The sequence below is a fragment of the Coffea eugenioides genome, chromosome 1 (assembly GCF_003713205.1).
Source record: "Coffea eugenioides isolate CCC68of chromosome 1, Ceug_1.0, whole genome shotgun sequence".
Lineage (NCBI taxonomy): Eukaryota > Viridiplantae > Streptophyta > Magnoliopsida > Gentianales > Rubiaceae > Coffea > Coffea eugenioides.
In genome coordinates, this window is record NC_040035.1 from 2730473 (window position 1) to 2757350 (window position 26878).

The 26878-nt window shown below is 34.1% G+C and overlaps 2 protein-coding genes and 1 pseudogene across 2 annotated transcripts; all 3 read right to left on the reverse strand.

The window, feature by feature from the left end:
* Positions 1–482: 482 nt before the first annotated feature.
* On the reverse strand, positions 483–4246 carry LOC113760638 (annotated as a pseudogene).
* Positions 3157–20631, reverse strand: LOC113760647. Its single transcript, XM_027303307.1, has 12 exons — positions 20491–20631; positions 12130–12210; positions 11950–11994; positions 9690–11831; positions 9304–9595; positions 9112–9194; positions 7997–8235; positions 7251–7337; positions 6011–6110; positions 4604–4802; positions 4158–4531; positions 3157–3484 (listed from the first exon to the last, which is right to left on the reverse strand). Exons 1-11 carry the CDS (start codon positions 20629–20631, stop codon positions 4371–4373), a joined length of 3570 nt encoding a protein of 1189 aa, XP_027159108.1. The 3' UTR covers positions 3157–3484; positions 4158–4370.
* Positions 20632–22808: 2177 nt separating this feature from the next.
* Positions 22809–23396, reverse strand: LOC113760658 (dirigent protein 22-like). The gene has a single exon (XM_027303334.1). It carries the CDS (start codon positions 23394–23396, stop codon positions 22809–22811), a length of 588 nt encoding a protein of 195 aa, XP_027159135.1.
* Positions 23397–26878: the final 3482 nt, after the last annotated feature.

The following is a 26878-nucleotide window of genomic DNA, read 5'->3' on the forward strand; positions in this document are numbered from 1 at the left end:
CTTACTGACTAATGCTATATTAAGAATGTAAGATAACCTGATTTCAAACTCATGTTTATTTGTGCAATTAGGAAAAAACACACACTCGCACACATGGCTGTATATCTAACAAAGAAAAAAAAACACACAAACATAGCAGCAACATAATGAGTCTCAACTACCTGACGCCTGGCGTCAGGGCTAAAAAACTAGTTACAAGGAAACTTGTCTATTAAAAACAGGGCCAAAAAACAAATTCAATATTAAAACTGTCACATAGAGCCTAGGATTTGAAATAATGCAAATTCAATTTTGGTTGTTAAAAAAAAACAATAATCCTTCAAGATTAAACAAATGGGAATCTGTGCATCACCTAACGATTTTCTAAGCAATAGTACCCAAAGTGGACGAATACTTGTACCAATCTGTGGTCTTATATTATCAAAGAACTGAAGAACAAATATAACAGATCGCAATTAATTATTTTTCTTTTTTCGTTGGTGTTAAACATCATTATAGTGAGTTGAATAGAGGTTGTACTCCACCATTGCATCAGCAGTGCTTTTGATTAAACGACTAAGTTTTAGCCTTACAATAACCGGAAAACCGACTTCCTCCGATCGGCAGCATCTCCCTGGCCTCATTGAAAGTCGGATTCCACCCAAGCACGGTGATAGCTCTTCCATTATACTTGCCTGCAAGAAAATCAAACTTCATGGTCATCAGGTGAGCTAACTCGTCATGTGAAGTTGATGCATAAAACCCTAGTGCTCTTCCAACCATCTTGGAACTCAGCTCTAGCCCATGCCTCAATGGATTATCAATCATTAGGAAGCTTAGCTGGTTCTAGTTTTTTTTTTTTTTTGGTGGGGGGTGGGGGGTGGGGGGAGGAGAAGAGGGGAGCTTAACTGGTGATTTCACTACTCTAGTTGAAGGGTTGGACCGCTCTACTTGTCATGCCACAAAAACCTAAAATGACTTGGCTTTTCCTCTCTCAATCTCAATGCCTTGTGATTAATGGCTTTAACAAACTCGTATTGACTATCTTTCCCCTGAGTGAAAAAAAAATGATGAGTAGAAAACACATGGTGGAGATAATGGGGAAATTGTAGGACGCTGAAATTCTTGCCATTGTTTTAATGGCAAAGCGGGTGAGTTGTTGAAAATTGGTTGTTCGGTTATAAATATGTATATTTTTGTTACATGTTAGTGCATATACTAACATATTTGAATGTATGAAAATTACTTTCAGTTATGTCGAATTTTAATTTTTGCATATACGACATCCATCCATTGTTGTTAGGGCAGCCACAACGCCCGTGTAATGGGGAGCCATTACACCGCTGGAGCCGTGTCATGGAGATGATGCGTGTAAATCCATTGAAGGTGGGCCCTATGGCAACAGTAAAATTCCAGCACAAAGCACATTTAACATTTCCAACGGTTATATCCAACGGCACTATTTTTAGAATTCTATATAAACACACAACACTTTTTGCTAAAACATATCCCAATATTCTACTCTATTATTTCTTTTATTCTCTCACACACTTCTACTCTCTCACTCATTTAATTCATTTTTTGTGATTATGGATGAAAATTGGAGTAGTTTTACAAATATGTTAAATGCTCCAAATATAGAAAATTCATCATCCTCACAAAATCAAAACCCCCAAAATTTTCCAAATTACCCATTTTCTGGTATTCCTACAAATGTGCAAAATTATGCATTTCCCCCAAATTTATCCACTTCCAATCATCCATCAAATTTGTTTAATTTCCTACGTAATTATTTTTAAAAAAATAACAATATATTATTTTTGAAACATAGAAAAAGATATATTATTCAAACTTAAAAATTAATAATATCATTTTTAGAAAATAAAAAAATTCAAAATGTACAAAATTTAACGAAAGTTAGTACTTTATTTTTTAAAAATAACAAAATTAGTTTTAAAAATTACTTTATTTATTTATGGGATATGAGTTATGCATTATTAAAATAAATATTTGATTAATTGTGGACCCATGCTATTACACCTTGTGGAGTGTAATCCATTGTGAGTGAAAGTGTAATAAAAGAGGAGAAAGTGGAATGTTGACGTGGCATGTGGATTACACTCCACAAAGTGTAATAGCATTGTGGATGCTCTTAGTGTATATACTGAATGAATGCTGATGGCCTGGGCAATTATAAAAATACCACATTGAATTCTTGAAAGCACTACTGCACTTTTCCAAAGAAACTCTAGAAAAACAAAAGAGTCAACTGTATCGACAATTATGGTAAATTTTACCTTCCACTTTGAATATTCTTAAAAACGATTAACTCTTCTTTGCATGGGATCTTCCATTTTGAAGCACCTTCAAGCTCTGGCGATGTCGACATTTTGAGGGAAGGGAAAAGGTGCTTTTTTGAGAATAATTGAAATATCACTTTAGATTTCTACTCCTGAGAAGTGCAAGTGTGGTCCCTCACAGGTCAGCTCGTTTGATCACGGTTTCTTCCTTAAAACCGTTGTCCAGCCTCCCGCAAGAGTTCGAGTCCCGTGATTAACGTGTTCAGAGGGATGGAGCCTCTCCTCCCGAGACGAAATGAGATTAGTCAAACCTCGTAAAGATTGATCCGAACACCCACTCCATCAGAAAAAAAAAAAAGTGCAAGTGCCGTTGGCAAACTACTGAAATTGCAATTTGCTGCCTAAATAGTACACCCCAGATAAGAGATTTTTTTCGTCTATTGGTTTTAAAATGGGATTTCTGTTCTAAATATTGCAGTACTAATATTTGGATTAGTTTGTCAATGGCATGAAAAGGAGTGGCCTACCTTATGGACGTGTAAATCCAAGAGTACACATATATCACATTCATATTTACTAAATTCAGATTTCAGATTTCAGTTTTGTCAAACGCAACCTTAATCAAAACTAAGCTAAATTGTTTTATTAATTTCATCACTTATCTTTAGTTACCTATGAACGTACCCCTGCTTGTCTTTACTCATGGTTCCAACAAGACAATCCAAGAAAGAATCATATGGGTCCAACAAGCAGTAGTTGAAAGCTCTGATTTTACAATCCAACCCTGTACTTGAATGACTAAAACAAAATGAAACCTGCATTCCATGTTAGCACCACATTCTTTCTCTTCTGGTTAGACATGAGGCCACAGAAAAGAGCAATTGAATTAAGAGTAGATACAGTTTCTCATACTATATATTGTAACTGCAAAATTAGTTACAACTTTTCAAGGAACCAGACAAACTTTAGGTCTGGGATTCCATTTCCATTAGACTATGAAATTATCCAGGAGTTTTTAGTCTCCAACTAAGTACCAGTAATCCGAGAATCATTTGACTATTTCCAGCCTGTCTGTCAAAACCAAAACAACAGGGCTGCAATACTGTCATCTGCTATTTGCATGTAATATATCACAAAGCTCTACTCTACAACCATTCTGATTGAAACTTCTACAGCTATACACCACCAGATCACCAAGGTTAAACCTGTAGAGAAGAATTGTATCATTAGTCAATTTCATTTCACACCTTCACCGCGTGCGTCCAGAGCTGGATTTTCTTTCTCTGATGAATGTGTGATTATACAGTCAAGACATGTAAAACACCTTCAATGAAATATGAAAACATCATGCTGAAAATTAAAACTATCATAACTTAAACTACAGGCCAACTCATAAACGGAAAGAGGAACATTCATGCCATCTTACATGATAATGGGCTCAAAGTGGACCTTCACTTACTATGAATATTCATTAAAGTTTTCCATTTTTTATTAAGTTACAAACTATTAAAAAGTACAGCAATGAAAATAAAGGGTTAGTGGTTGGCAGTTTTATTGCCAATACTTAGTTAAGCAAAGAAAGAACCCCAAAGGTACAAGACGTCTCAGCCCCCTTGCTTTCTCCAGAACACAAGTACAGCAGACATGTAAAAGGAGGTTGACATGTAAAAGGAGGTTACTACTTAACTAAGCACTTGAACCAGATGATCTGAGGAAACATACTAGGGAGACATGTATAAATCATATTTGTAACTACAGAAAGACCATTACCGTGAAAATATTCTATTGTAATAACATGTTACAAAAGCACCATTACTGTGAAAATATTTTATTGTAATAACAAAATGACGGTGGAACTCAAAGAAAAAAGGAACATACCTATCAAACATAAACCTTCATTATAAGCTTCTTTTAATGATGCCACCAGTTAAAGAGAACTTCATATCCATCACCTCAGCAAATCCCATGTACATCCGTTCGATGCAAAGCAATCTTGCATAAAAATCACTAAAACTTCTTTGCCCTAACACTACTATTTACATTTTTGAGTCACCAACTTGCAAAAATTTACTGCTAAACAGAGCCTTCATTCTATGCAACAAGAACAATGGTGTTATGCTTCAATCCCCCAGATCCTACAGCAGCAACAGTCTCAACATTCTCTTCAAGCTTGTCAGCAGTAGAAGCATCAAGATTACATGGAGTGGTAGCCCCATTCACAAACTCAATTGTTGGTTTGGAAACTTCTCCACCTTCAATAAGAAGCAAGAAGTAAGCATCTTAACAGCACGGATAATAAAATGTGTCAAGATTTGATGAATTACCCATAGTAGACGTTTTTCCTTCTGTGCAAATAGGCTTCTGCAACATATCTGTGCCAGGAAATGCAACCATACTCATATACTTCATTTCCTGCCTCTTTGATTCCTCAAGGGGGAGAAAACCAAAAGCCTTTGTCCATGTTTCTCTAACTTCAGCTACAGCAGGAATGACCAGCTTCTCCACATTAAGAGAGGAGAGAGCCTGCAACAAATTTAGGAGATTTAGATCCAAAAGGTACAAGATAAAGGGGGCAAAATAATCCAAAAGATAGGATATGAATAGGCAAACAACATTATATGACCCCTTAGAGTGGGGGAAAGATTAAAATCATGGAACCAGCAGATCAATGAAACAGACAACTGCATGCAGAAAAATCAGGGCAACAGTAAAACCCATAATGCATTGTAAATCAATATCTGATCTAAAATAAAGAGCTTGCACATCACCAGCACCCGTAGCTGAAAGGGAACTCCAGCTGCATAGAACTTTTGTTACCAATGAACTTTTTTACCAACTCTAATAAAATATTCTAATAAAATCATTAAGTTGTTACCAGATATAACTTGATTGAGATACATTTTGCTGATAACATTCAACACATTAAAAATCACAACTTCCACTATGTAGATGTCAAAGGTGGATGCTCAGGTAAAGTCATCAGTATATAAACTATGACTTGTGAGAGCAGACTTCAGAATATCTGAAAGTGCAGTGTTTGGACAGTGCAGAATACATGAATGGGATTAGAATGAAGATTAACGCAGCAGATTTTTGTTTTCTTTACTTTTCTTTTTTCTGGGTGAAGTCAAGCCAGCAATTAGAATAACATGGATGTAGCAGACACAAACAAAAATATGACAGGGATCACTTGGCTTGTTCTCCATAGAGCTCATCTCAGTAAGAAACTTAAACATAAAGTCTATCACCAACCCCAGTGGGACCTAAACATAAAAACGAACTTTGAAGCACAAAGTGGATACAAGACAAAGAGAAGTAACAAGATAACAAACATGTAATCCCTTCTACGGCTATAATGTTTTTCTTTATAAAATCTGCAGTAGAATGCTCTCTTAGCTACTTATACGCATGTATGCTTGTATGTTCACATTCTTCCATCTTCCAACTTTTACTGACAGGATTGAGATAGTGAGAAATTCTCTACAAATTCCACATTAATCCTTCATAGAATCTGGTACTGAAAGCAATAATGCAGTGGAAACACCTTATCTTTTGAAGTTCTGGAAATCTAGAACTTGTTCCATTGTGCAGTCATAATACTTACTCGAGCAAACACATGGGCATTAAACACCACATGAATGAAGTACATCCAGAAGCTTTGATTTCCATAGTGGGGCCTCTTATAAGCATTAAAGAATTGACAAAAATATGAAGGTATAGACAGGAAATACCAGTTCAATTGCAGTAAGAAGCCGACGGCACATCCCTTGACGTCGATAAGTAAAGCGAGTTCCTATGAAAGGCATCTCAGCTACCTGATTCCCATGCACTCTATTGTTAAAAGAGAAAAAGATTCGAGTGTTAGCTTTTAGATTATAAAGACGGGCAAAAAATTATGGCACACACAGAGAAGTTGGATCCAATATTGCTTGAACTCTGGCATTTCAGCAAATCAGCAAACAGCCAAATAAATGGGCAAAATATCTAACGACCATAGAAAGAGATCATCACATATAAGGTGCATCTTTATCATATTTACTGAAGGAGTACATGAAAGTAATTCAACATTTATGGCTTACAGTTTGACAAATCATTATTATCTATGCAAGAAACCAGCCCTGGATCTACCTTAAAAGAAAAGCTATAAAAGTGACAAGAGTGGAGTTTGTAATGGTATTTTAAGACCACAAAATCAAAAAGTAACAGTCACAACACTATTTGGTGCAAAATCTTTGAATACCTAATATATGGAAAGGTCTCAGATTGGAAGGTCTCACAGAGATCATTTAAGATCTTAGTAAGGGTTACAACAGAAAACATTGGCAGTGGAATCAAAACATATGCTTCCAGTTGACAGTCATATACTACTCATTTCATCCTTAGAGCGTTACTAACAATCACATTCTCTATCTTGCTCAATAGGGCCCTACTGGTTGGGTTCATCACTTTGCTCACATATAAAATAGAGTCCAGTGAATAACCACACAATCTTACATTGTACGTGCAACTTGCCGTCAAAATCCCAGATACATGCAATGGCCAACTCAACCTGAGTAGACTAAATCATGACCATAACTAGGCTATTTAATTGCTCGTTTCCTGAAGATTTATCTTCCAAGAAGACCAACAAGCCTCTGCTATTTCCAATACCATATCATGCAAGCCACTCAAAATATGCAAGTTTGTTCGTGCTGTTTAGCAAAAAATGAAAGTCAACAGTTATAACTTAATTGTTTATCCTATTGTAAACAATAAAGGGTAATATCTGCATAGATGATTGCAGTTTGGGTCATTAAATCAACCAGATTAACCCAGCATGTAAATAAGTATGATCATTCTCTTCATGTTTCTTATTGCACATAAATATAAACAAAAATAATAGAAAGGGAAAAAAATTAAGGCATGTGATAGTTTCAGAAATTCTGATGGCTCAAAAAACATTGCAAGGCAACAGAAGAACCAACTCACAACCTTACAGCTGCTGCAGAGACAAGTTCATCTCCCCTCTCTAAAATGAAAGTATAGAACCACTGGAAGTTTAGCCTTCTCAAATTTGATCTGGGAAAGAAAAATTGTCAATAAATATTACATTTTATTCTACGCTCAAGCTAATGTGCATAGTTGGTAGATTAGCTACATATTCGAAAACAAGTAATAAAAATTTATTTGGAAGATTAGCAAAGGAAACAAGAAGGTTCTCCAAAAATTAACCACTTTACAGCCAAAAGAATAAGCCAGCACCAAAGAATATCAAAGAATGGAAAGATGACAGGTCATTCAAGCGTCAAGTGCAAACCCCGTAAAATAAGAAAAGAAGTAAATCTTCACCTATCAAGAGTGGAAAAAAAGTTTGGTTGCATGGACTTATCAAATGCATTGCTAGTTTCATCTATTAAAAGTCTTTGTTGTAAGTGATGCTAATACAGATGATACAAAAAAATAAGGCATAAGTTTCAACATCAATAAAAGGAACCTAGACCAGCTAGATCTCCACCAAAAATATAGAGTATATTAAGAATAAACAGCTGCAATATAAGAAAACACAAACTTGACTGCAATGTGATTGCCAAATTATTATTTCATTGTTGCCTATACACTTGAAAATAATAAGAAAACAGAAAAAGCCACTCCTATAACCTTCCCAAGTATTTTAAGACACTCCACAACAGTGCTAAAAAAATTAAGCACACCAAATAAGGAAAATGATAGGTACGTACCCGCAGCTGTATATCACACTCTGAATCACATTAATGTTGCTTCTCTCGTCAATGATAGGTTCGAAACACTCGTCCATGAGGGAAAGTGCGATGGCCAACTTAGAATTGCATAGAACCTCCAATGAATCAGCATTACCAACCACATCGGTAACAACATCTTGACGACGAAGAACGGTCCACGAGTATCCTGCTTCCAACTCATGTCTCACACCAAGAAGCTTCTGTAGATTTTCATATAGCTGTTTAAAGAATTCAGTACAATTAATAAAAGTGGGTAAAAGTTCATATTAACCATAAGCCTAATCTAACTATAAATAGGGCAGAGGTTGTGTTAAAGCGCATTTAATGCATGATAAACCTCTAGATAATATATCCAAACCCAAGTATACATCATTTGGCAGGATAGAATAAGGAGAAAAAAAGCCAAATGCTGACCAACCTAGAAATAAAAAGTGGAATGAATACGTTCAACAAAACTAAGCAAAATGGATCTCTATCTATCACAAGATGCATTACTGCTAAGCATTCACATAGATGCCAGAAAGGTAAGAGCAAGATCTGAAATATTAGAACGAGTATAGCGTGAAACACAAATAATGGAATCCTTGAATAAAGCTTAACCAACCAAAAATCATATATTTGTGGACTAAATTCAGTTACCGTAAAACTCATGTCCACAGAAAATGCACTCATGTTCCTCAACATAACAACTGCACAGATATGTTCAAGAATTTTTAGCATGTACACATTCTGTCCAAATTTGCTTACTAACTAGAGGCACAATAAATGCATCAATATTAATCAATAAGCTCATACTTTACGAGTTTGCTATAGTTAAGTCATGATGTTGTATCTCAAATTTCTGCATGGTTATAAAAGGTTATACTCAAACTAGAGCATCAGGTATCTCCCCCTCAAAAAAAGAAAAAAAAATCCATGCCTTGTGAAGTCCACTATTTAGTGCAGTGGCATTTAACAAATTTAGGCATCAACATATGGCCTTCAATGTGCATGAACTAAGATGAGCACATGTGCTACAACTTGAGTCCTGTTGAAATACAAGCCAAGTTGTCTGCAAAGAGGAACGTGTTTACATTATATAATCAGTATCATACCTTCTGGCAGCCCCTCCCACAAAATGAAAAGTCTGCTGCATGATTGTCTACAGCATCCTTTCCCGGTCTGCAATGAGTATGGACTGCATTGAAATGGGACAGGTTAAAAGTTATCAAAAATGAAACAGAAAATGAGAAATTAAAGCAAATGAATGTCACAGAAATTACAGGAGATTGTATATATTTACTTACATATTTCTTCACAGAAATAGCATCTGAACCTTTCATAGTCATCCATATAATCAATCAGAACAGGATCAACTTTTTTCTTATCAGGATTCTCCTCCGTGTCAGTAGCATCATCTGTACCAGGAGCATCATCCGTACAAGGAGCATCGTCTGGACCAGGAGCATTCTCAGTACCCGGAGCATCATCACTCAGGGAGGCTTTCTCAGAGATCTTCTCACAGAACTCAGCAGAGAATGCCATCCCACAGAACTTACAGGAACAGTAAACACACCGCCAATATCCAACTGGCTCGTGCTGCAATGGAAAGTGAGGAAGATATATCATCTGAACTATTTAGAAAGGAGAGAAAACTAAAAGAATAGGAGGCAATAGGCCATAGTCACCATACTTCCATCTGCAAGCATCTATGATGAAATGTTGATGAGCAACCATCACAACAGGTCAATTCACCACCATCTGCACATATGTTACAGGTATCGTCATGGGGATCATCACCAGCAGCAACATCAACATTTACTTGATGGAATCCTATATTATCAGTCTTTTCTTGTTTACTCCATGATTCTCTAATGCACTGCAGAAGTGAATGTCCAGACTCCAAAAATATGTTCTCATAAGCCTGACCCAGTGAGCTACCAGCATGAGACTTAAAATCTGCACAAGTCACTACTTTACCACAACAATCACAGGATATACCCTCGCTAGTTATCCTCCCTTCGAGCAGCAAAGCAGTTCTTTCATGATTCATGCACTGCACCTTGACCCCTGGTGATACAGTTCCCCAGTCAATCATCCACGAAAGTAGAGTGCGTTTCCCCTTGTACATCTCAAAACCATCAGCATCATGGTCATTTTCAGGGCAACGAGCCAAAAGAGTACAAGGCTTTCTTTCTCCTTTCTTTCTTGATTTTGACTTTCTCCTTCCTGAGAATATCACTTGGTTACCTTGCTCAGAAATATCCACCTTCTTCTTCCTAGATGGTTTCTCTCCGAGATGTGGGTTAGCATTGGAGTTTCCTTTGCACTTGGAGAGAGCTGTGCCATCATGCCCCTTTCCAGTCTTACTCCCACCCACTTTTGGTAGCTTTTTGCATTTTTTCCCTTTCTCTTTCGTAATTCTATACAGTTTGCTAAGTTCATCCTCTGGAATCAGAGTAAAAGCAGATATGGCCTTGGCATCTGCAGTCCCATTTTCGACCATTACTTTAAGCTTTTTATATGCCAAGGTAACTGACCAGTAAGTTCTTCCTTGATGGTCAACATAAACTGCATCACAGTACTCTTTGCTCATTCTTGGTCGATACTCAATTGTCCAACCTGCCTCCTTGAGAATGCTGATGATTCGATTTCTCAGCAGCTGTTTTTCTGTGTTGCGTCCCACTTCGCCTTCATTTTTGTGATTGCTTTTCTCCTCCTGGAGCTTAGGCATGTCAGACTTCACTTTTTCCTTGTGCCTTTTTACCTTGACAACTTTGGCTCTCCGTAAGTTGAAATTTCTCTCGGATCCTGCTTTTGTTTTCTCGCCGGCAGCCACCTTCAAGTTTCCACTTTTCCCGTGAACTTTAGGAGGTCTTCCACGACGGCCCTTCACAGTTTTCCTTCCCCTCCAAGGAGGTCGAACACTTTCGTCAGCTTCAACCTTTGTCTTTATAATCTCCAACTGGCCTTCATGGTCTCCTGCATTCCCTTCTCCCTGAGCCTGCTTCACACTACCAGTTGAAGCTATTGTCCTAGACCTCAAAACCCTTCCAAGTATTAGAGGCCTAGCTTCCACAGCCAACTTTTCAACCTTCTTTCCCCCATCTTCACTAACCCCATCACCACTAGGATTCGTCTTCCTTTTCCTTCCTCTGCGGCCCTTGCTAGTTTCCTGCCTGCTTTCACCAGTACTAGGATCAGCAACCACATCTCCAACCATATCAGCATCTCTACCATCTTCCAAAACTTCATGCGTACTCCCATCCTCCCCAATTTTTGCAAGTTTAGCACTCTCCACCTTCAGGGACTCCAGTTCCGCACCCCCATCACCAGATAGTCCACTCGCCGCCACCTTTCTTTTTCTCCCTCGTCGTTTTTTACCTACCACTTCCCCGCTTATGCTAGCACCACCACTCACATCAACATTTACAACACCAATATCAGCAGCATTTGTACGACATGCCAAAGGTTCAGACTCGCTCACCTGCTCAGTGACTAAACCTGCATTGGTCGAAGGAAAATGAAACTCAGCCTTCCCCACAGCATCCTCAGAACATTCACCACCATTGCTTTTCAAATTGTTTTCTTCCTTCCCTTCGCCCCCCTCTCCTTGTCCAACATCATCAGCGTCAGCATTGTCAGCAACCTCCATATTAACACTAGAATAAACATCTCTACCGTCTTCTTGAGCAGAAAAATAATCAGTAGAAGAAGGCGAGGCAGAAGAGGGCATTTTATTTTCAGTAGGTTCCTTATTCAAATCAAGCATTTCCCTTTCCCCTTTCTGCCGAGCATTTGATCTCAAACCCTCCCTCATCTCCTTTACCAAACCCTACAAAAACAAAATCCCACATAAAATCCAAAAGGGTTTTCAAAAAGAAGTTAAAACCAAAAAAAGGAGAAATCAAAACAAGACAGAAAGACGGAAACTGGAAACACTAAATACTAACCTTTTCCAGCAATTCCAATTGAAAAACTTCAAGATTTTCTATCTCCTAACAGACGCTGAAAAAGAATTATAGATTACACTAGATTTCCAACCCAAAAAGGGACAAAAATCGCAAATGTACCAGGGAAGCAATTAAAATTTACCCAAAAAAAAAAATCAAACTTCATACCAAAAAACTTACCAATAAAGAAAAATTTCCCGAATAATCAATCAAGATTGAATCAAGGCCTTCTCCTCGAAAAGTCAATCCTTCAATGACCAGCTGCATTAAAAAAATTCGGGAAAAATAAAAAAATCGAAAGGGGTTTTAGATTTTGTAAGGGGAAAATAAAGGGTTTTTGGGAACTGCGGAATTTGAGTTCAAAAGGACAAGAAATGGATGTCGGAGTATATATGGGTCCGAGGTCGATGAAGTGAATTACTCTTTAGGACTGACGGGTTTGTCGAATAGCGCTTAGACGGGGCTACATTTTGGGGAAGATGGGGAGGACCACGGAGGGCTAATTTTGTAATTTAAAAGAGGTATGTTAAGAACTTTACATGAATTTCCCTCCATAAAATTGAATCAAAGAATTTAAAGAAGGAAATTAAAATAAAAGTTTACAGACAGTGGTTTGACTTTGGTTTGATGGCATCTCGTTTTTAGGGATGGGGGTTTACTCTAACAAAATTCCACAGTTTAAGAACATTTTGGACCAACTTATCAAAAAGAGGGAAATAATAAAATTTAGCCAACTTTGATTTTTTTTTTTAATTGTAAGAGAATAAAAGTAAAAAAATAAAAGAAATAGCTTTTGAATTTTCTTTTTTCTTTTTTTAGAAAATTTTGGTTTCCAGATCAAAGTCAAGCATGATTTTGGAAAGAAAACTCGTACTCATGAATCATTATTGATTAATTACTAAAAGATCATAGATGCAAACTCAGTTTTCAACCAAAAAAAAAGTAAAAAAAGAGAGACATGGTTAAGTGCAAATTTTAACTAAAAAATAAAAATAATAAAAAGAAAAAGAAAAAGAAAATAGCTTTTTGGTTTTTTCCTTTTTTTAATTTTGGTATCTAGATCAAAGTTAAGGATGCATTTGATAAAACTAAAGTCTGAAGTTTCAAATCTAAAATCTGAATCCATTAAATTATTGAATTGTTAAGTATTAGTAAATGTAATGCATTTGAGTACAACCAATATTCAATAATAAGTAAATAACTTATCACTTAATTTTGGGATTAAGTTTTGTCTAGAAAATTTAGTGCCACTTAATTAATTTAGATATTCAATTTTTGGTTATCAAACGGTCTAAATATGTTAAGATCTAAATTCATTAAATTTAAGTACTGAATTGGATTATCAAACAGTACTGAATTGAATGTGATTTTCAATAGAAATACTCAAACTCATGATAGATTGAAAGGCATTGTTGAGTTGCATGGGGTTGAAAAGGTTTTGGGGAAAATTAATTGATTTAGAAAAAAAGTATACCTCAAGAAAGGGATCAATCAAAATTGAATTGTAAATTAAACCCGATCAACTGCTAGGTAATAGTGAAACAAATTAATGAAAATTTTGGCTAATCATAAATTCCAAAATGAAATATTTAAACCTAGATTTTGTCATTTGTTTTGATTAATTAAATTATTTGCTATCATATGAATATCCACATTAAATACACAAACTAGAAAAATCTGATTTCTTAACCTAAAAAAAAAATTAGAAAATAGAATCATGAGAAGAATTTATAGATCTAATAGATCCGCAATCCAAGAATATACTTCTTGACTCAATAAAAAATATCTTAATTTTTCAAAATCATTTTATATATTTGTCGACATTCTAAATTGAGTAACTTCTAAGTGCTCTTTTTTTTCAAAAAAAAAAAAAAAAGATCATGGATATGATTAGTAAGTAAATTTGAGGATCATCCAAATGGGATTGCATTTTTTTCCAAAAGAAAAAATCCATAGGGTTTGATTAAACTTTTGCTTTTGAAGATCTCTTCTGATATAAATCAAGCGGTTCTACTAGAATTGAACCAAAGAATAATGGAAAATCAAGTAAGGGAATTTAGAGTTTGAGAAACTACCTATATGATTATCAATTCTTTTGAGATTCAGCAAAGATCAAACAGTTCTAAGTTGTTTTGACTCTCACTGATTATGAACAATTTGCTCTCAAACTATTCTATTCGATTTTTTTTTTTTTTGGGTGACCAAAAAACTGTCTTTCTAACTCTTGGGATGTTAAAAGAAAGTTTTGCACTTTTGTGGGGTAGCTTGGTGTGATGAATCATACCTATATTTTGGCACTTGTCTTGTCTAGCTCAGAACCCTCCAAAAGAGCACTAATCGTGCATTTGCTGTTTCTCGTCTTGTGTCTCCAATTGTAAAAGAACATAAACCTTCTTTTTTTTTTATCACAAAAGGACTGAGATTTCATTTGATCAAATTGAAGAACATAAACCTTGAATTACTTTAAAAGCTTATATAAAAACACGTATTTCTCATGCAAAAATTTAACGAAAAAATTTTGGTTTATGGCGAAACTTAAAAGTATATAGATTTTCTAATGTCAAACTATGGCAAGTAAACATCGCATTAAACTATTAGATGTACTAACGAGTGCACGTTCAGCACGTTAGGAAAGCTCAATTATTGTAAAACCTTTTTTTTCTCATTTTTTGGTTAGTCATTTTAAATATTTGAAGCTAGATTCTTAATTACCTTTTTTTTTGGGATAACCTGTACTGTAACATGGTCTGTCTAAACTTAAGGAGCTTTTAAATTTCTATTATTATCATAAAAGCTGGTATGAAGAACAGGTTTGCACTAACAAGAATAGTCTTATAGCTAATTAATTAGCCAATTAGTGGAGAATCGAATATTAAGACGTACTCGAGTATGCTGTTATTGGAGTCACATATCGACTGAATGATAAACTTTTGGGACTCATTTCAATATTCTTGTGAAGTGGACTGCTACTTAGTTGTTTAATCTTATGCACTAATAGGCCCCTTTATAACTTTTAAGAGTGTAATTAGGCTCGAGCCTGCGATATAGATTTCTAATTGTATTTGGGGCAAATTCATTTAAGTTTGACTTGCATATTTGTATTTTATCATCGGTTTTTTGCTTTTTTTTTTGGGGCAAATGAGAAGAACAGCATAAAACTAAGACTCTGTTTGGACTGGGGATTTTTTGAAAAATAAAATTTCAATTACAATGCCGTAGTAATACACAAACAAAAACAATCTCAAAAACACTATAAACAACTTCAAAAATACAAAAAAAAACAACCTAAAAAATATAAAAAACAACTTCAAAAATACCAAAAACATAAAAAAAAACCTTAAAAAATACAAAAAATATAAAAAATAACTTCATCTACAGTAATAGTTTTTCAATTACATTGCTACAGTAAAATATTTTAAAAATACATCTAAAAACAACTAATCCAAGCCTAAGTTAATAGTTTTCTAACCGTTTTTGGACATATTCATTTAAGCTCGACTAAACTCAATCAATCAAACTTTTAAACAAACAAAATATGAATGTCCAAATTCAAAATAATATATCTTCTTCAGTGATTGTTTCTATAAATTTGCCGCGAAGACCATAACAAGTCCAGCTAATGATTGCAAGAAGACTTGGCATCATTACAAAAGTCTACGTTCAGTCTTCACACTGCAATAATGAGTAGGGTCCATAATCAATAAATGGCATTTGGGAGAATTTTGTTGCCATAGTTTTCAACAAGAACTTTCCTTTTTTGTGTTCTATAATTATGTACGTCATAGTTTTCAACGAGAATTTTTCCTATTTTGTGTTCTATAATTACGTACACCGTGCCTTGTTTGGATTGTAATTTTTTAGAAAATTTTTGACATTTTTCATGAATATATTTTTTAATTATTTTTTTTACCTCACATATATCTAATCATTATAGTATATTTTTCTACAAAAAATTCTAAAAATAGCAATCCAAACTCCTAAAAATAGCTATATTTTCAGGCAAAAACTAATAAAATCATCATAATCTTACACTTGAATAATGTGTCACTTGGTCGCATAATGAGTTATTAGGTAAAGAAGGTGTCATTATATCCTTTGATGTCTATATATTTATTTCATGTTCCCAATGAATTTGGTGGTGGAGCAATTGAGCAAATTATCTGCCGTTTCAATTTTGAAAAAAAAAACATATGTTACTCTGTTAAGTGTAAACAATTGATGAAAAAGTTACATGGTATTGGAGAGTTTTTACTAGGCAAGCGCGAAAAAGTACGAAAATCACATGAATTAATGGAAATGGGGCTACATATATTCAAAACTGGAAATTAAAACCTATATGGACAAAATAATAACACAAGATAGGCTTAAATACATATAATTGTAAGGTAAATCTACTATTATTGGTAAGGCAAAGTTGGGGAAGAAGGGCAATGAAATTCCTCAAGATTAAAGTAGTAACAACCCTTGCTTGCCCTGGCTTTTCTACTTAGCAATAAGCAAAAGAGTTGGCCCCAGGGTTCTTTAGCTAGGGAAGTTTCATATATGTATATCCATTCCTATATTTATGTACTGAATATTTTGTACTTCCACCAAAGATTGTACCAATCTTCAATTAGCAATAACTTTTGGTATCCTTGGAAAGTTCTAATTTCTCACTGTATGAAAAACAAAGTAGGGTTAATGCATATCAGGAAGCAATTAATATTTGCTAGTTCTAAAAACTTCTTCATTACTAAAACTAGGAGTGTGTAAGATCGAAAAATTCCAATTTACCACTGAATTCCAATTGAATTCGGAATTCGGAACTGAAGTCGGGTTTTTTAATTTTGAATTATGCAAATTTAGTTCGAATTCGGTAATGAGATTTTTCAAATCGGAATTTCCGATTTAGAATTCACAATTCGAAATCGGAATTCAGAATTTCGATTTCGATTTCAAATTCATTTTTCATATATATAATTTTTATATATAGATGTAATATAACATTTATATAATAATAATAATTTTTATATTCCTGAATTCTGTGAAATAGGAATTTACCGAATTCCGAATTGAATTCGGAGTTAACGAATTCGAAATTTAATTTGGTCAAAAATTCTAATACCAAAATTTCAAAAAATCTTGATTTCAAAGTTCTGAATTACCAATTTCGTTTTTCATTCACACCCCTAGCTAAAACTACAATAATTGTACTGATAACAGTACTAATCCACTAGTAGAATATAGGGGAATGTAGAAGACTAGACAAATTTACGCGGGGGCAATCTTGAAGTTCCATAGGCCTCTTTTGAAAGACATTAGTATTTTTTTTGGCGGTCTTGTTATGGGGTGGCGGTGGGGTAGGATGCTGTCGGCCTCTCTGTCTAAGTGTCTATTCAGGAAAAGCCATTTAAATTTCAAGAAAAGTTGAATTGGAGGGTGAACTGGCCATTTTCAACCTAAGAGCCTATTTGAATTGCATTTTTTGGAGGGTTTGTGGAAAAGAAAATTATTATAACACTTTTTTAGAATATAATGTATATGAGGTTAAAAAATAATTAAAAAAATATGTAGAAAGAATATTTACGAAAAACATAAAAATTTTCTCCAAAAAATTGGCAATCACAAGGCATAAGTATTTCAAGTTTGTGTCGTACTGGAAGTTCATCTCCTCTGGACAACTAGCCAAACCAAGTTCGCAGTCCTATCCTTTTCGATTTGTATTTTGCTTCCCGTACGAGACAATATGCGTCATTTGGTCTTCTATATGAGCTGTTTTTGTATTACTTTTCGTCTCATGTGTATTACTAGCTTTATAGTTGTTTTTGTTGTCTTTTATAATACTATTACTCATTCTTTGATGTGTTTTGTTGGGTAATTCTACTTTTCATTTTATATTTTGATTGAAAATTTGTTGGCTATGTTTAGAAAGATTGATACCCATCATATGTTCATGTACATTATGCAACTACTTGAGTGAAATGCAAATTCTTTTTTATTTCCTTCAGAAGCTTTACAGAATTATTATGAAGCTACGCGACTAGAAATTGATCCCGATGATCAAAACTATATACAAAGTGGAGAAAGAATGAGAGACTTTCAAATTTGTTCTTGATCTTTTTCTTTGACCTTTCAAAGTTTTCACTTATTGTATACATTCTTTTTCTTTTGCAACCTATAATTCAACAGTAATGACAATTCTTAAATAGGGATAATTTTAGAAATCTCTCCTAAGGTTTGTCATAATATTACTCAATTCCCCTCAAGTTTTTAAAATCTCACTTACCTCCCTTGTTAACTTGACAAGACTAAATATTCCTACCAAAGGTCATAAATTGACAACATTACCCTTGTTCTTAATAACTATTTAACCAAAAAGTCAAAACAAAATAAATTTTAAAAGCAAAAAATGTAAATTAAAAAAAATTGCTAGCTAGAGATAGCAAAGGCTATGGATAAATTAAATCTAATCAATATCAATCACTTAGGAGGATTTTAGAGAGTAATTAACCCTTTAAAAAATTTCGTGTATAGTTAAAATTAAGGAAGTCAAAATATTTTTTGGAGAAATATGTTTTAATTCATGGTGTAGTTTAAGTTGTATTGAAAACTAAAATGATCTCTTCATATATGTGAAATTTTCAAGGCGTAAATTTTACTTTTGTTCCAATACAACTAAAAAAAAATAGTTTACGTCAAGAAATTTACACTTTATAAAAATGGATTAATCTTTCCTACATTAACAGTGTATATGTTGTCAATAAAAGATGAATGATAATTATGCAAAATTTGAATTTGAACTCCAACTTTTGCATATGTGTTATGGATCTAACGGTGAAAGTATATACACTGTCAATGTCCATGAGATTTATTCTCTAAAAATTTAACTTTATCTTTTTTTTTATTGACATTATAAGTTTCATAAGTAGGATAACATAAGGGTAGTATTGAAACAAAAGTTTTATCTTTCTTGTATTTCCTCCAAAGGGTTTAACATATTACAAGAAATGTCATTTCAAGGGAGGTAAGTGAGATTTTAAAAATCTCATGAGAACTGAGTGATATTATGAAAAACCTCTGGGGAGGTTTCTGAAATTATCCCGCTAAAAAATGCAGATGTTGGAGAAAAGGGACATATAAGAAATTATAAATCCCGTTCAATTTATGGATTAAATTATGGATTAAAACATATATGCACGTTAGATTAGGTCATTTCAACTTAATGAAATGAATAAATTAAGGATTAAAACATATATGCACATTAGATTAGGTCATTTCAATTTAATGAAATGAATAAATTATGGATTAAAACATAAATGCACATTAGATTAGGTCACATCTGAGAGAAATTTTATTTGGAAATCATAAATTTTTGATATCATTTTTATCCTTCTATGTTTCTATCTGTGTCATCCATATCTCTCTGACCAATTCCTTTCATTAATTACATTTCTTTATATCCTTTCAGTGCAACTGAATTTATTGACTTAAAACCAAATATGTCCAAAAGGTATTTTATGTATTTTTTTTTTGGTTGCCTGCCACGGTATCCAGGGCTTTGCCCTGACTAATCCGTTGGTCGACCCGGGTCGCACACCTGGCTGTGGTGGGTGAGTCTCCCAACAAGGGTAGCTGCATACGCCAGGTTTCGAACCCGAGACCTGCTTAAGCGGAACCAAGCTGCTTACCACTTGGACCAACCCCAGTTGGTAGGTATTTTATGTATGATATTAGTCCTAAGCTTCACTTTTCTTTTTAGAATAATACCTAAAATAATCTGTTTCCTCCTTTCTATTTTCTTCTTTTCTTTCCCCTTCTCTTATTTCTTTCATTTATTTTCTCATCTAAACCCTAAGCCCTTGATTCCATTTACTTCTTTCATTTAGTTTCATATCTAAACCCTGAGCCCATGATTCCATCTACCATATATAGCTTTAATTGGATCATATTTTCTACAGAAGAACTCGCCGTAAACTTTTATCCTTTGTCATGGGGGGTAAAGAGCTGATAAAAGAAATTTGTGGGGGCAACAGGGAGAAAAAGTGCAATTACAACTCCAAAGAAGTATGTCAGATTGTAATTAACAATAACAAGCCTCTTGGAATCATCCATGAATGTCCCTATTTACAACATCGTCATGAACTGGGGCCGAAATGGTAAACTAAGAAGACTTTGGTATTTATTTATCTGAGCAAATTGCACGAAATATCACTAAACTATTACAATGTGTCACTTTTGTACTAAACTTTTTCATTAGCAAAAAATATTACCGAACTAGTAAATATATATCGTTTAGATCACTCCGTGTACTTATACCGTCATGAGAGACGGCAAGTTACTTTTTCATGGACAATTTCGTCTGCTTGTTTGCGAATTCAATATCTGTGAACTAAATCAAATGCATGTTCAAGTTCCACACATTTGCCAATGAACCATCCACAAGAACACCACTAAATGGATGAATGATAAATATGCAAAAAAAAAAAAACATAAAGAAGGAATCACTTGCAGCTCAACATTAATGAACCAGGTATCTACTTGCTTTAATAGTTCTCCCTATACTTTCTTCTTTTTCAATGCTAGTAAGGCCCTATCTTTCTTCTTTTCGCAGAGCAAGCCCCTTGTAGCTTGCTTCTTAGCCTCAATCACATTCTTCGGCTGAGACACCGATGATGATGGAACATCACAAATTATTATGTGCATTTTCAATCACACGCTAAATTTGCATTGTTTGATCCTAAAATAGTCGAGTTCTTTAACATACCATCATCTATAGACCCTAAATAATAGAACATTCAAAAGCTTAAAAATATTGAATCTTTACAATACTAAAAGCAATCCCACAAAAAAAAACAAGCTTAGGCCTTTGGGTCTTGAGGGAGAGGATTGTCTGATCCACCTCTGTTATTTTTGGTTTCTTCACAAATACATATCCCATTATTCAATCCCCTCTATCGTAAGACCCCCCAAGAAAAAGCAAAAAAATTGATGATTGAAAAGCTATTATTCCAATCCAATTAATGAACAGTTATACCAATTAAAATCCAAACTTTGTGCTTAATAGAAATTCTTGTACAACCAAACGGAATAGAAAATCTGAATATGATGAAAACCCAAAAAATTTCTCAATTTTTGGAAGACCCCAGGAGGAAAACAAAAGAAAGAAAGAAAGAAAAGGCTAAAGCCCAAATGCAGAAAAGTTTAACAAAGGGGTTAGCTGTTGACTCCTGGGCTCTGGTGCTCAACCGAGACATTTAATGGATCAATCAACTCATCCCTTTGCCTTTTCAACCATTTCGCTGTCGCCAATCACTTGTGCTTTACTGCTAATTTTCATCTTCGGCCGATGCTTTGATTCTCCTCACTAATTACTCTGATTTTGCTGGATTAATGCGCAACTTTTCTCATCGATTGTTTGCTTTGTCGAAAATTTTGTCAACATTTTAAACCCTACTCACCCCTAGGGGTGGAGCTGAACCAAATAGCTCGGCTCGAGCTTAGTTATTTTGCCTCGAGTCGAGCTCGAGTAGTGCACTCGGGTAGTGCACTATTCGAGCTCGACTCGACTCGACAGCACCCTTACTCACCCCACTCTTGTCCTTTCATTATCACAAAAAGTTGTGCAAACAAAATGATCCCTCAAAAAGTTACTTTCCGTCTCTCCTAACAACATAAATAGACGGTTCATTAGCATAAAAAGTTGTGCAAACAAAATTATCCCTCAAAACGTTACTTTCCGTCTCTCCTAATGACATAAATAGACGGAGTGACTTAAATGGTATAGATTTACTAGTTTGATAATATTTTTGACTAATAAAAAAGTTTAGTGACTAAAAATGACACATTGCAATAATTTAGTAACATTTCGTGCAATTTACTCTATTTACGTCAAGCCAAAACTACGTATCTATTATATTACTTTCCTTCCCTATCTTTTCCTAAAAGACTTGCTCTTTGTTCTGTGACTTATGTCCCACCATAATCTTATTAGTTTTTTTCTTACCCTCTCACCGCTCCCCAGTATCCCTTTTCACCTCCAACTGTTAGATTCAAAATTTGAACTTTGAATGTTATAGCGTCTAAGAGTCATCACTGGGTTAACTCCTATGGGTCTACCATTCTCTTATTAGTCAATTAACTAGTGCAAAAGAAACTTTTGATTGACAAAGAAATTCAACGATCTAGTTAGACTGATACTAATATTCGTGTCGAATATATGTTATGCAAATAGAATTTGAGAAGTCTAAAACTAAATGTCTAATTTTTTGTTGGTCTTTAATTGTGTGTAAATTGTCACTTATGATCCATTGAATTTACTCCTTTTTTTTCCTTGTGTAAGTATTGTTGCACAATAAAGCGTTCACATGATTCTTTGTTTGATAATAAGGCAAATTTGCAATTCCTAATTACTACAAAACACCACATATACATACTGCACATACAATTATTTTCATAATATATTTGGCTTTAATACTCAAATCTGAAATCCCGTAATTTTGGAGACGACTCTAGTACCACTAAGGTAAAGCTCATTAGGGCTCATTGCCCATACTAGCTACAACCACACTTCTTGTGCGAGACCAGTGTTTATGCCTCACTACTCACCATCTCATGAGATGCTGGTGAGTTTTGCTTAAGTTAGAAACTACTCAACAAAGACATTATATTAATTCTCCACGAAAATTACTACAAGCTTAAAAACGGACAAAATATTTATTAGAAATAATGAATGCCCTACAATATTTCGCCACAATTACCACACACAATATATATAAATATATATATGTATATATATATATGTATACGTACGTATGTATATGTATATGTGTATGGAATACAAAAATAACAGAAACAAAGAAATAATTTAAAATAGCTCAGAATCAATAATGCATTACATAGACGTTATATTCAACAACAGCATCACCAGACTTGGGATCAAAGGTGTAAGTTGTTGCCAGAGCATAACCTCTAGCATATCGGAAAAGCCCACTTCCACCGATCACCGGCATCTCCCTGACCATGTTGGATGCTGGATTCCTCCCTACCACGGTGATAGTGCTTCCATAATACTTACCCTGAATGAAAGCAAAGTTCATGGTCATCAACAGACCAATCTCTTCTTGTGAAGCTGACGCATAAAATCCCTGAGCTCTTCCGACCATCTTTGAGCTGAGTTCTGGGCCTAGAGTTAACGGATTATCGATCATATTCACCAGGCCAAAAGCAGTGAATGAATTGTTTTTGGGTGGCGGCACCACCGTGATTGAAGTAGGTGTTTTGCCACTGAGGATGTCGTGCCAGAAGAACCTGAAATGGCTTAGCTTTTCTTCCTTCATCTTTATTGCTGTGGGATCAACTGCCTTGATGAACTCGTATTCTTCATCACCGTAAGTGACCTGAATGGTGATGATGGAAATGAAGATCAAGATGAAGATGGTGAGGAAATGGAATGCTGAATTTGTAGCCATGGAATGGAAGGTCAATTTCTTCTTGGAAATGTGTCGACGGTGCATCACTATATATAGATTGTGAGGCAAATGATTTGCACGATGAACACATATTTGTAAGCTTGAAGAAGGGGTTTCACAAGTTGGTTCTGTCCTTTCAAACCAATTCGTGTAATTCTTATTATATTTAATAAAAATTCGTACAATTTTAAGATAATTGACAAATTTAAATTTATACTTAAATTGTACGTGTTTATATTTAAGTTGTAAAAATTATATGAGCCTATTTGAATTGGATACAACTCAACAACTCATGAGGCCATCAAATGAAACAATTGAATAGGTGCGCACTGTTTTGGGAGCATTCGTTCCTACCTAAGCTGAGAAATCATATCATTTTCCCATTGACAAGGAGCCACATTTGTTGCTGAAGTTGAGGACTGATATTGCTTATTCCGTTGGGAACTGTTTGGAATTTTAGAATTACCTTAAACTTTATTTCACTAATCCCATTTTTTCCCAGTTTTCATTAGAATATTAATTTGACTTAAAATCTTGAGAAATAGAAACCAAAAAAAAAACACACACACACACAAATTCTCACATTAAGCATGTTGATCGGGTTTTAGTTACTATTGTCATTGAAATAATTTCTGTGAACATTGAAAAGATTGATTCCAAACCTCGATCAAGTTTGACAGATTTACACTTCAAAACAAGAAAACTTTTCTTTATAAGCTCTTAATATGTTAAAGAATTTTCGCACCAAGAACGCAGGAGAAATACTTGGTTGTTGTAGACCCGAGACTACTAGGTGAACAAAGACCAATTCCTGCATGGTGCATTTCCCACCTACCTTTTTGTTGACAAGTTTTTCCATAGCATGCACTTCCCTACTCAATTTTTCAATTTGATTTCTTAAAGCAAAGAGAAAGTACTAAATATTTTTCAAGGGGCCATATTAATCTAATTGAAACAATGAGGGGATGCATAGTGAAGGAGCTATATTTTTCAAGGGGGTGTAGGGTAATCAACTAATGTTTTGTTTTCATCTATATGTTTTAAACATCAATTTTTATTGTTTGAAAGAAAAAACAACCTATGCCATGCACGATTTCTCATGCCAGTATAAATTAAAATGACGTTTATGCTTAAGGAATTAGCCATTTAGTTTAATTTTTTTGACTATTTTATGCATCTATGCAAGTAAGATCCTAGTGCTAAACATAATTTCCAGGCCACTGAGGATTTATATTATTATTAATCTCTTTGTCTCTTGGCATAAAAAATTGCGCACTTTGCTTTATGAATATATCAAGCATTTTAAGGCGCAAGTAAAAATTTACAGCTCCTGAATTTTAGATAGTTCAAGGTTTTGCCTTTACATACTTTATGCAGCAAAATGCATTGAAACTAAAGGGCCATTAAGGTTGTGTTTGTTATAAAGTTCCTTTCTTTGATTTTTTTTAATTAATGTTCAATTTTTGTTGTTTGGTACCTTTTTAAGAAAATTGCAATGATGACAATCATGAATTTTAATTGTTAATTTGAATTTTTTAAATTTTTTTGTTACATTTGAAAGTGTCAAGATAGTTTGAACAATGGCACTTGTAGTGATATGAGAACTCAAACTTGTTACACTTGTAAGTGCCTTTAAAAATTCATAGAGTGGCATCTTTTCATGCCATGGGTTTTTGGTCCAATGACATGTTCGAAAAAGCATTGAAACAACTACTTTATGAATATGCATAAGTGCCACGAGACTACAATAGTGACATCGGTGGGTATAATGACACCTAGGATAGAATGTCATTATTAAACCAAAAAATGCCGCTAAAATACAAATAAAGCGATATAAATGACTTGTAATGCTTGTGTTCAAGATTAAATTAAATCCAATTAATTTTTTTTTGGGAAATCAAACTTGGATGCTTGCCTTGTTTGAATTGTGGTTTTTTGCAGAAAAATTTTTACTTTTTTTAACATATTTTTCAATTATCTTTTTATCTCGCATATATTAAATCGTTACAATATATTTTTCTATAAAAACTTTTAAAAATAGCAATCCAAACAAAAGGCCCCGAGCCTGAATCATATGTGAGAGAGAGAAAAACTTTGAGCCTATGAGCTGTACCTTAGTTTAAGGCATCATTGACAATGACTAAATCTTAAAGTTACTTCAAATTAAAGCATCGCAGCCCTCAAAAAAAAAAAAAAAAAAACCCTAAGGCATCATTGGTGTTGTTAAACAATGAGTATACATCAAGCAATCTATTAATTGGTGGAGGACGAGTTGAGCAAGTCGCGTTATAATTTGTTAAGGGGGAAATTGTAAGATTAGACATAATTATTTATTAACTTAAAAAGTTTTGTTGTCCATAAGTTACTTTATACATTATTTTTGTCCTAAACACTTCTTTTTTTAAGCTTCACTTCTTTTTTTTTTTAAGAATAACAAATCATATTCACATTATTGAATCCATTTCCTCCTCTTTGTTTTGTTTTGTTTTTGTTTTTCCCCTTCTCCTACTTATTTCATTCATTTTCATTGCTAAACCTGAATCATTGATTCCATTTTGTCCACTTACATTATGTCATAAACTCCAAAGATTGATGTCAAAAGACAGTGGACTAAGTATCTTTTGTCCATTCACATTTTCAGGTCTACTTTACTTAAGAAACATTAACAGAGGAAAATAACATTGACAAATTTGTTGTAATCATAAAAAATTCCCCGTGTACACCATTATCATCACTAATTGAGGTCATCATGGTAACCTTGGAAGATTTTGGTATTTATTTCTGTCAGGCCAAAGCCACGAGTTTGTGCTGTATTACTTTCTTTTCCTTTCTTCTTCTAGAAGACTTGCTTCTTCTACTTTCTCTTATTGGTTTAATAAGCAGTGCAAGGGAGACTTTTGGCTGTCAAAGATATGCAACGATCTAAGTGTAGTGATAATGATATGCATGTCGAATATGCTATTAAAATAGAATTTCAAAGAGTCTTTAATGGTTGTCCATCGGCCACTCATTATGTACTTCAAGTGTTAAATTGTTGAAAAGATAAAATTAATTAAGAAAGTGTATAAATGTGGTAATAATTATTTGTGTATTTATATACATAATATATTAGATGAAATTTAAGTGTGTTAATGAGAGCTTATTAGGTAACTTCACTAGTCTAAAACTTGATGACTAATTTTTGGAAATTGGTCATTAACCGTTTGTAAGTTGTTACTCGCAACGGATCTTCTGTCCCACACTCTGTGCCACTCCCTGTCCCACTTTTTATTATATTGCTATTTCTCCTTCACAAACATCATGTTTTAATTCCTTTTTATTTCCTTATGATCCAATAACTATTAATTGAGTAATACACAAAATTTAACAAACTCAAAAAATCAAAATGCATAAAAATTGAGATTTTTTATGAATTTTCTGCTGTATTTTTTAATTTTCTATTATATATTAGCTTTTTGAAACTGTTGTATTTATTTTTTACT

Bases quoted from the DNA above. Each gene is read 5' to 3' on its own strand.
- LOC113760647 (XM_027303307.1), bottom strand. From the start codon at position 20,631: ATGCACATAATAATTTGTGATGTTCCATCATCATCGGTGTCTCAGCCG. The intron at 7,338-7,996 runs GTACGTACCTAT...TTTCTTTCCCAG, and splicing joins AGTGTGATATACAGCTGCGG to ATCAAATTTGAGAAGGCTAA. The intron at 6,111-7,250 runs GTTGTGAGTTGG...TTTTAACAATAG, and splicing joins GTCTCTGCAGCAGCTGTAAG to AGTGCATGGGAATCAGGTAG.
- LOC113760658 (XM_027303334.1), bottom strand. From the start codon at position 23,396: ATGGCTACAAATTCAGCATTCCATTTCCTCACCATCTTCATCTTGATC.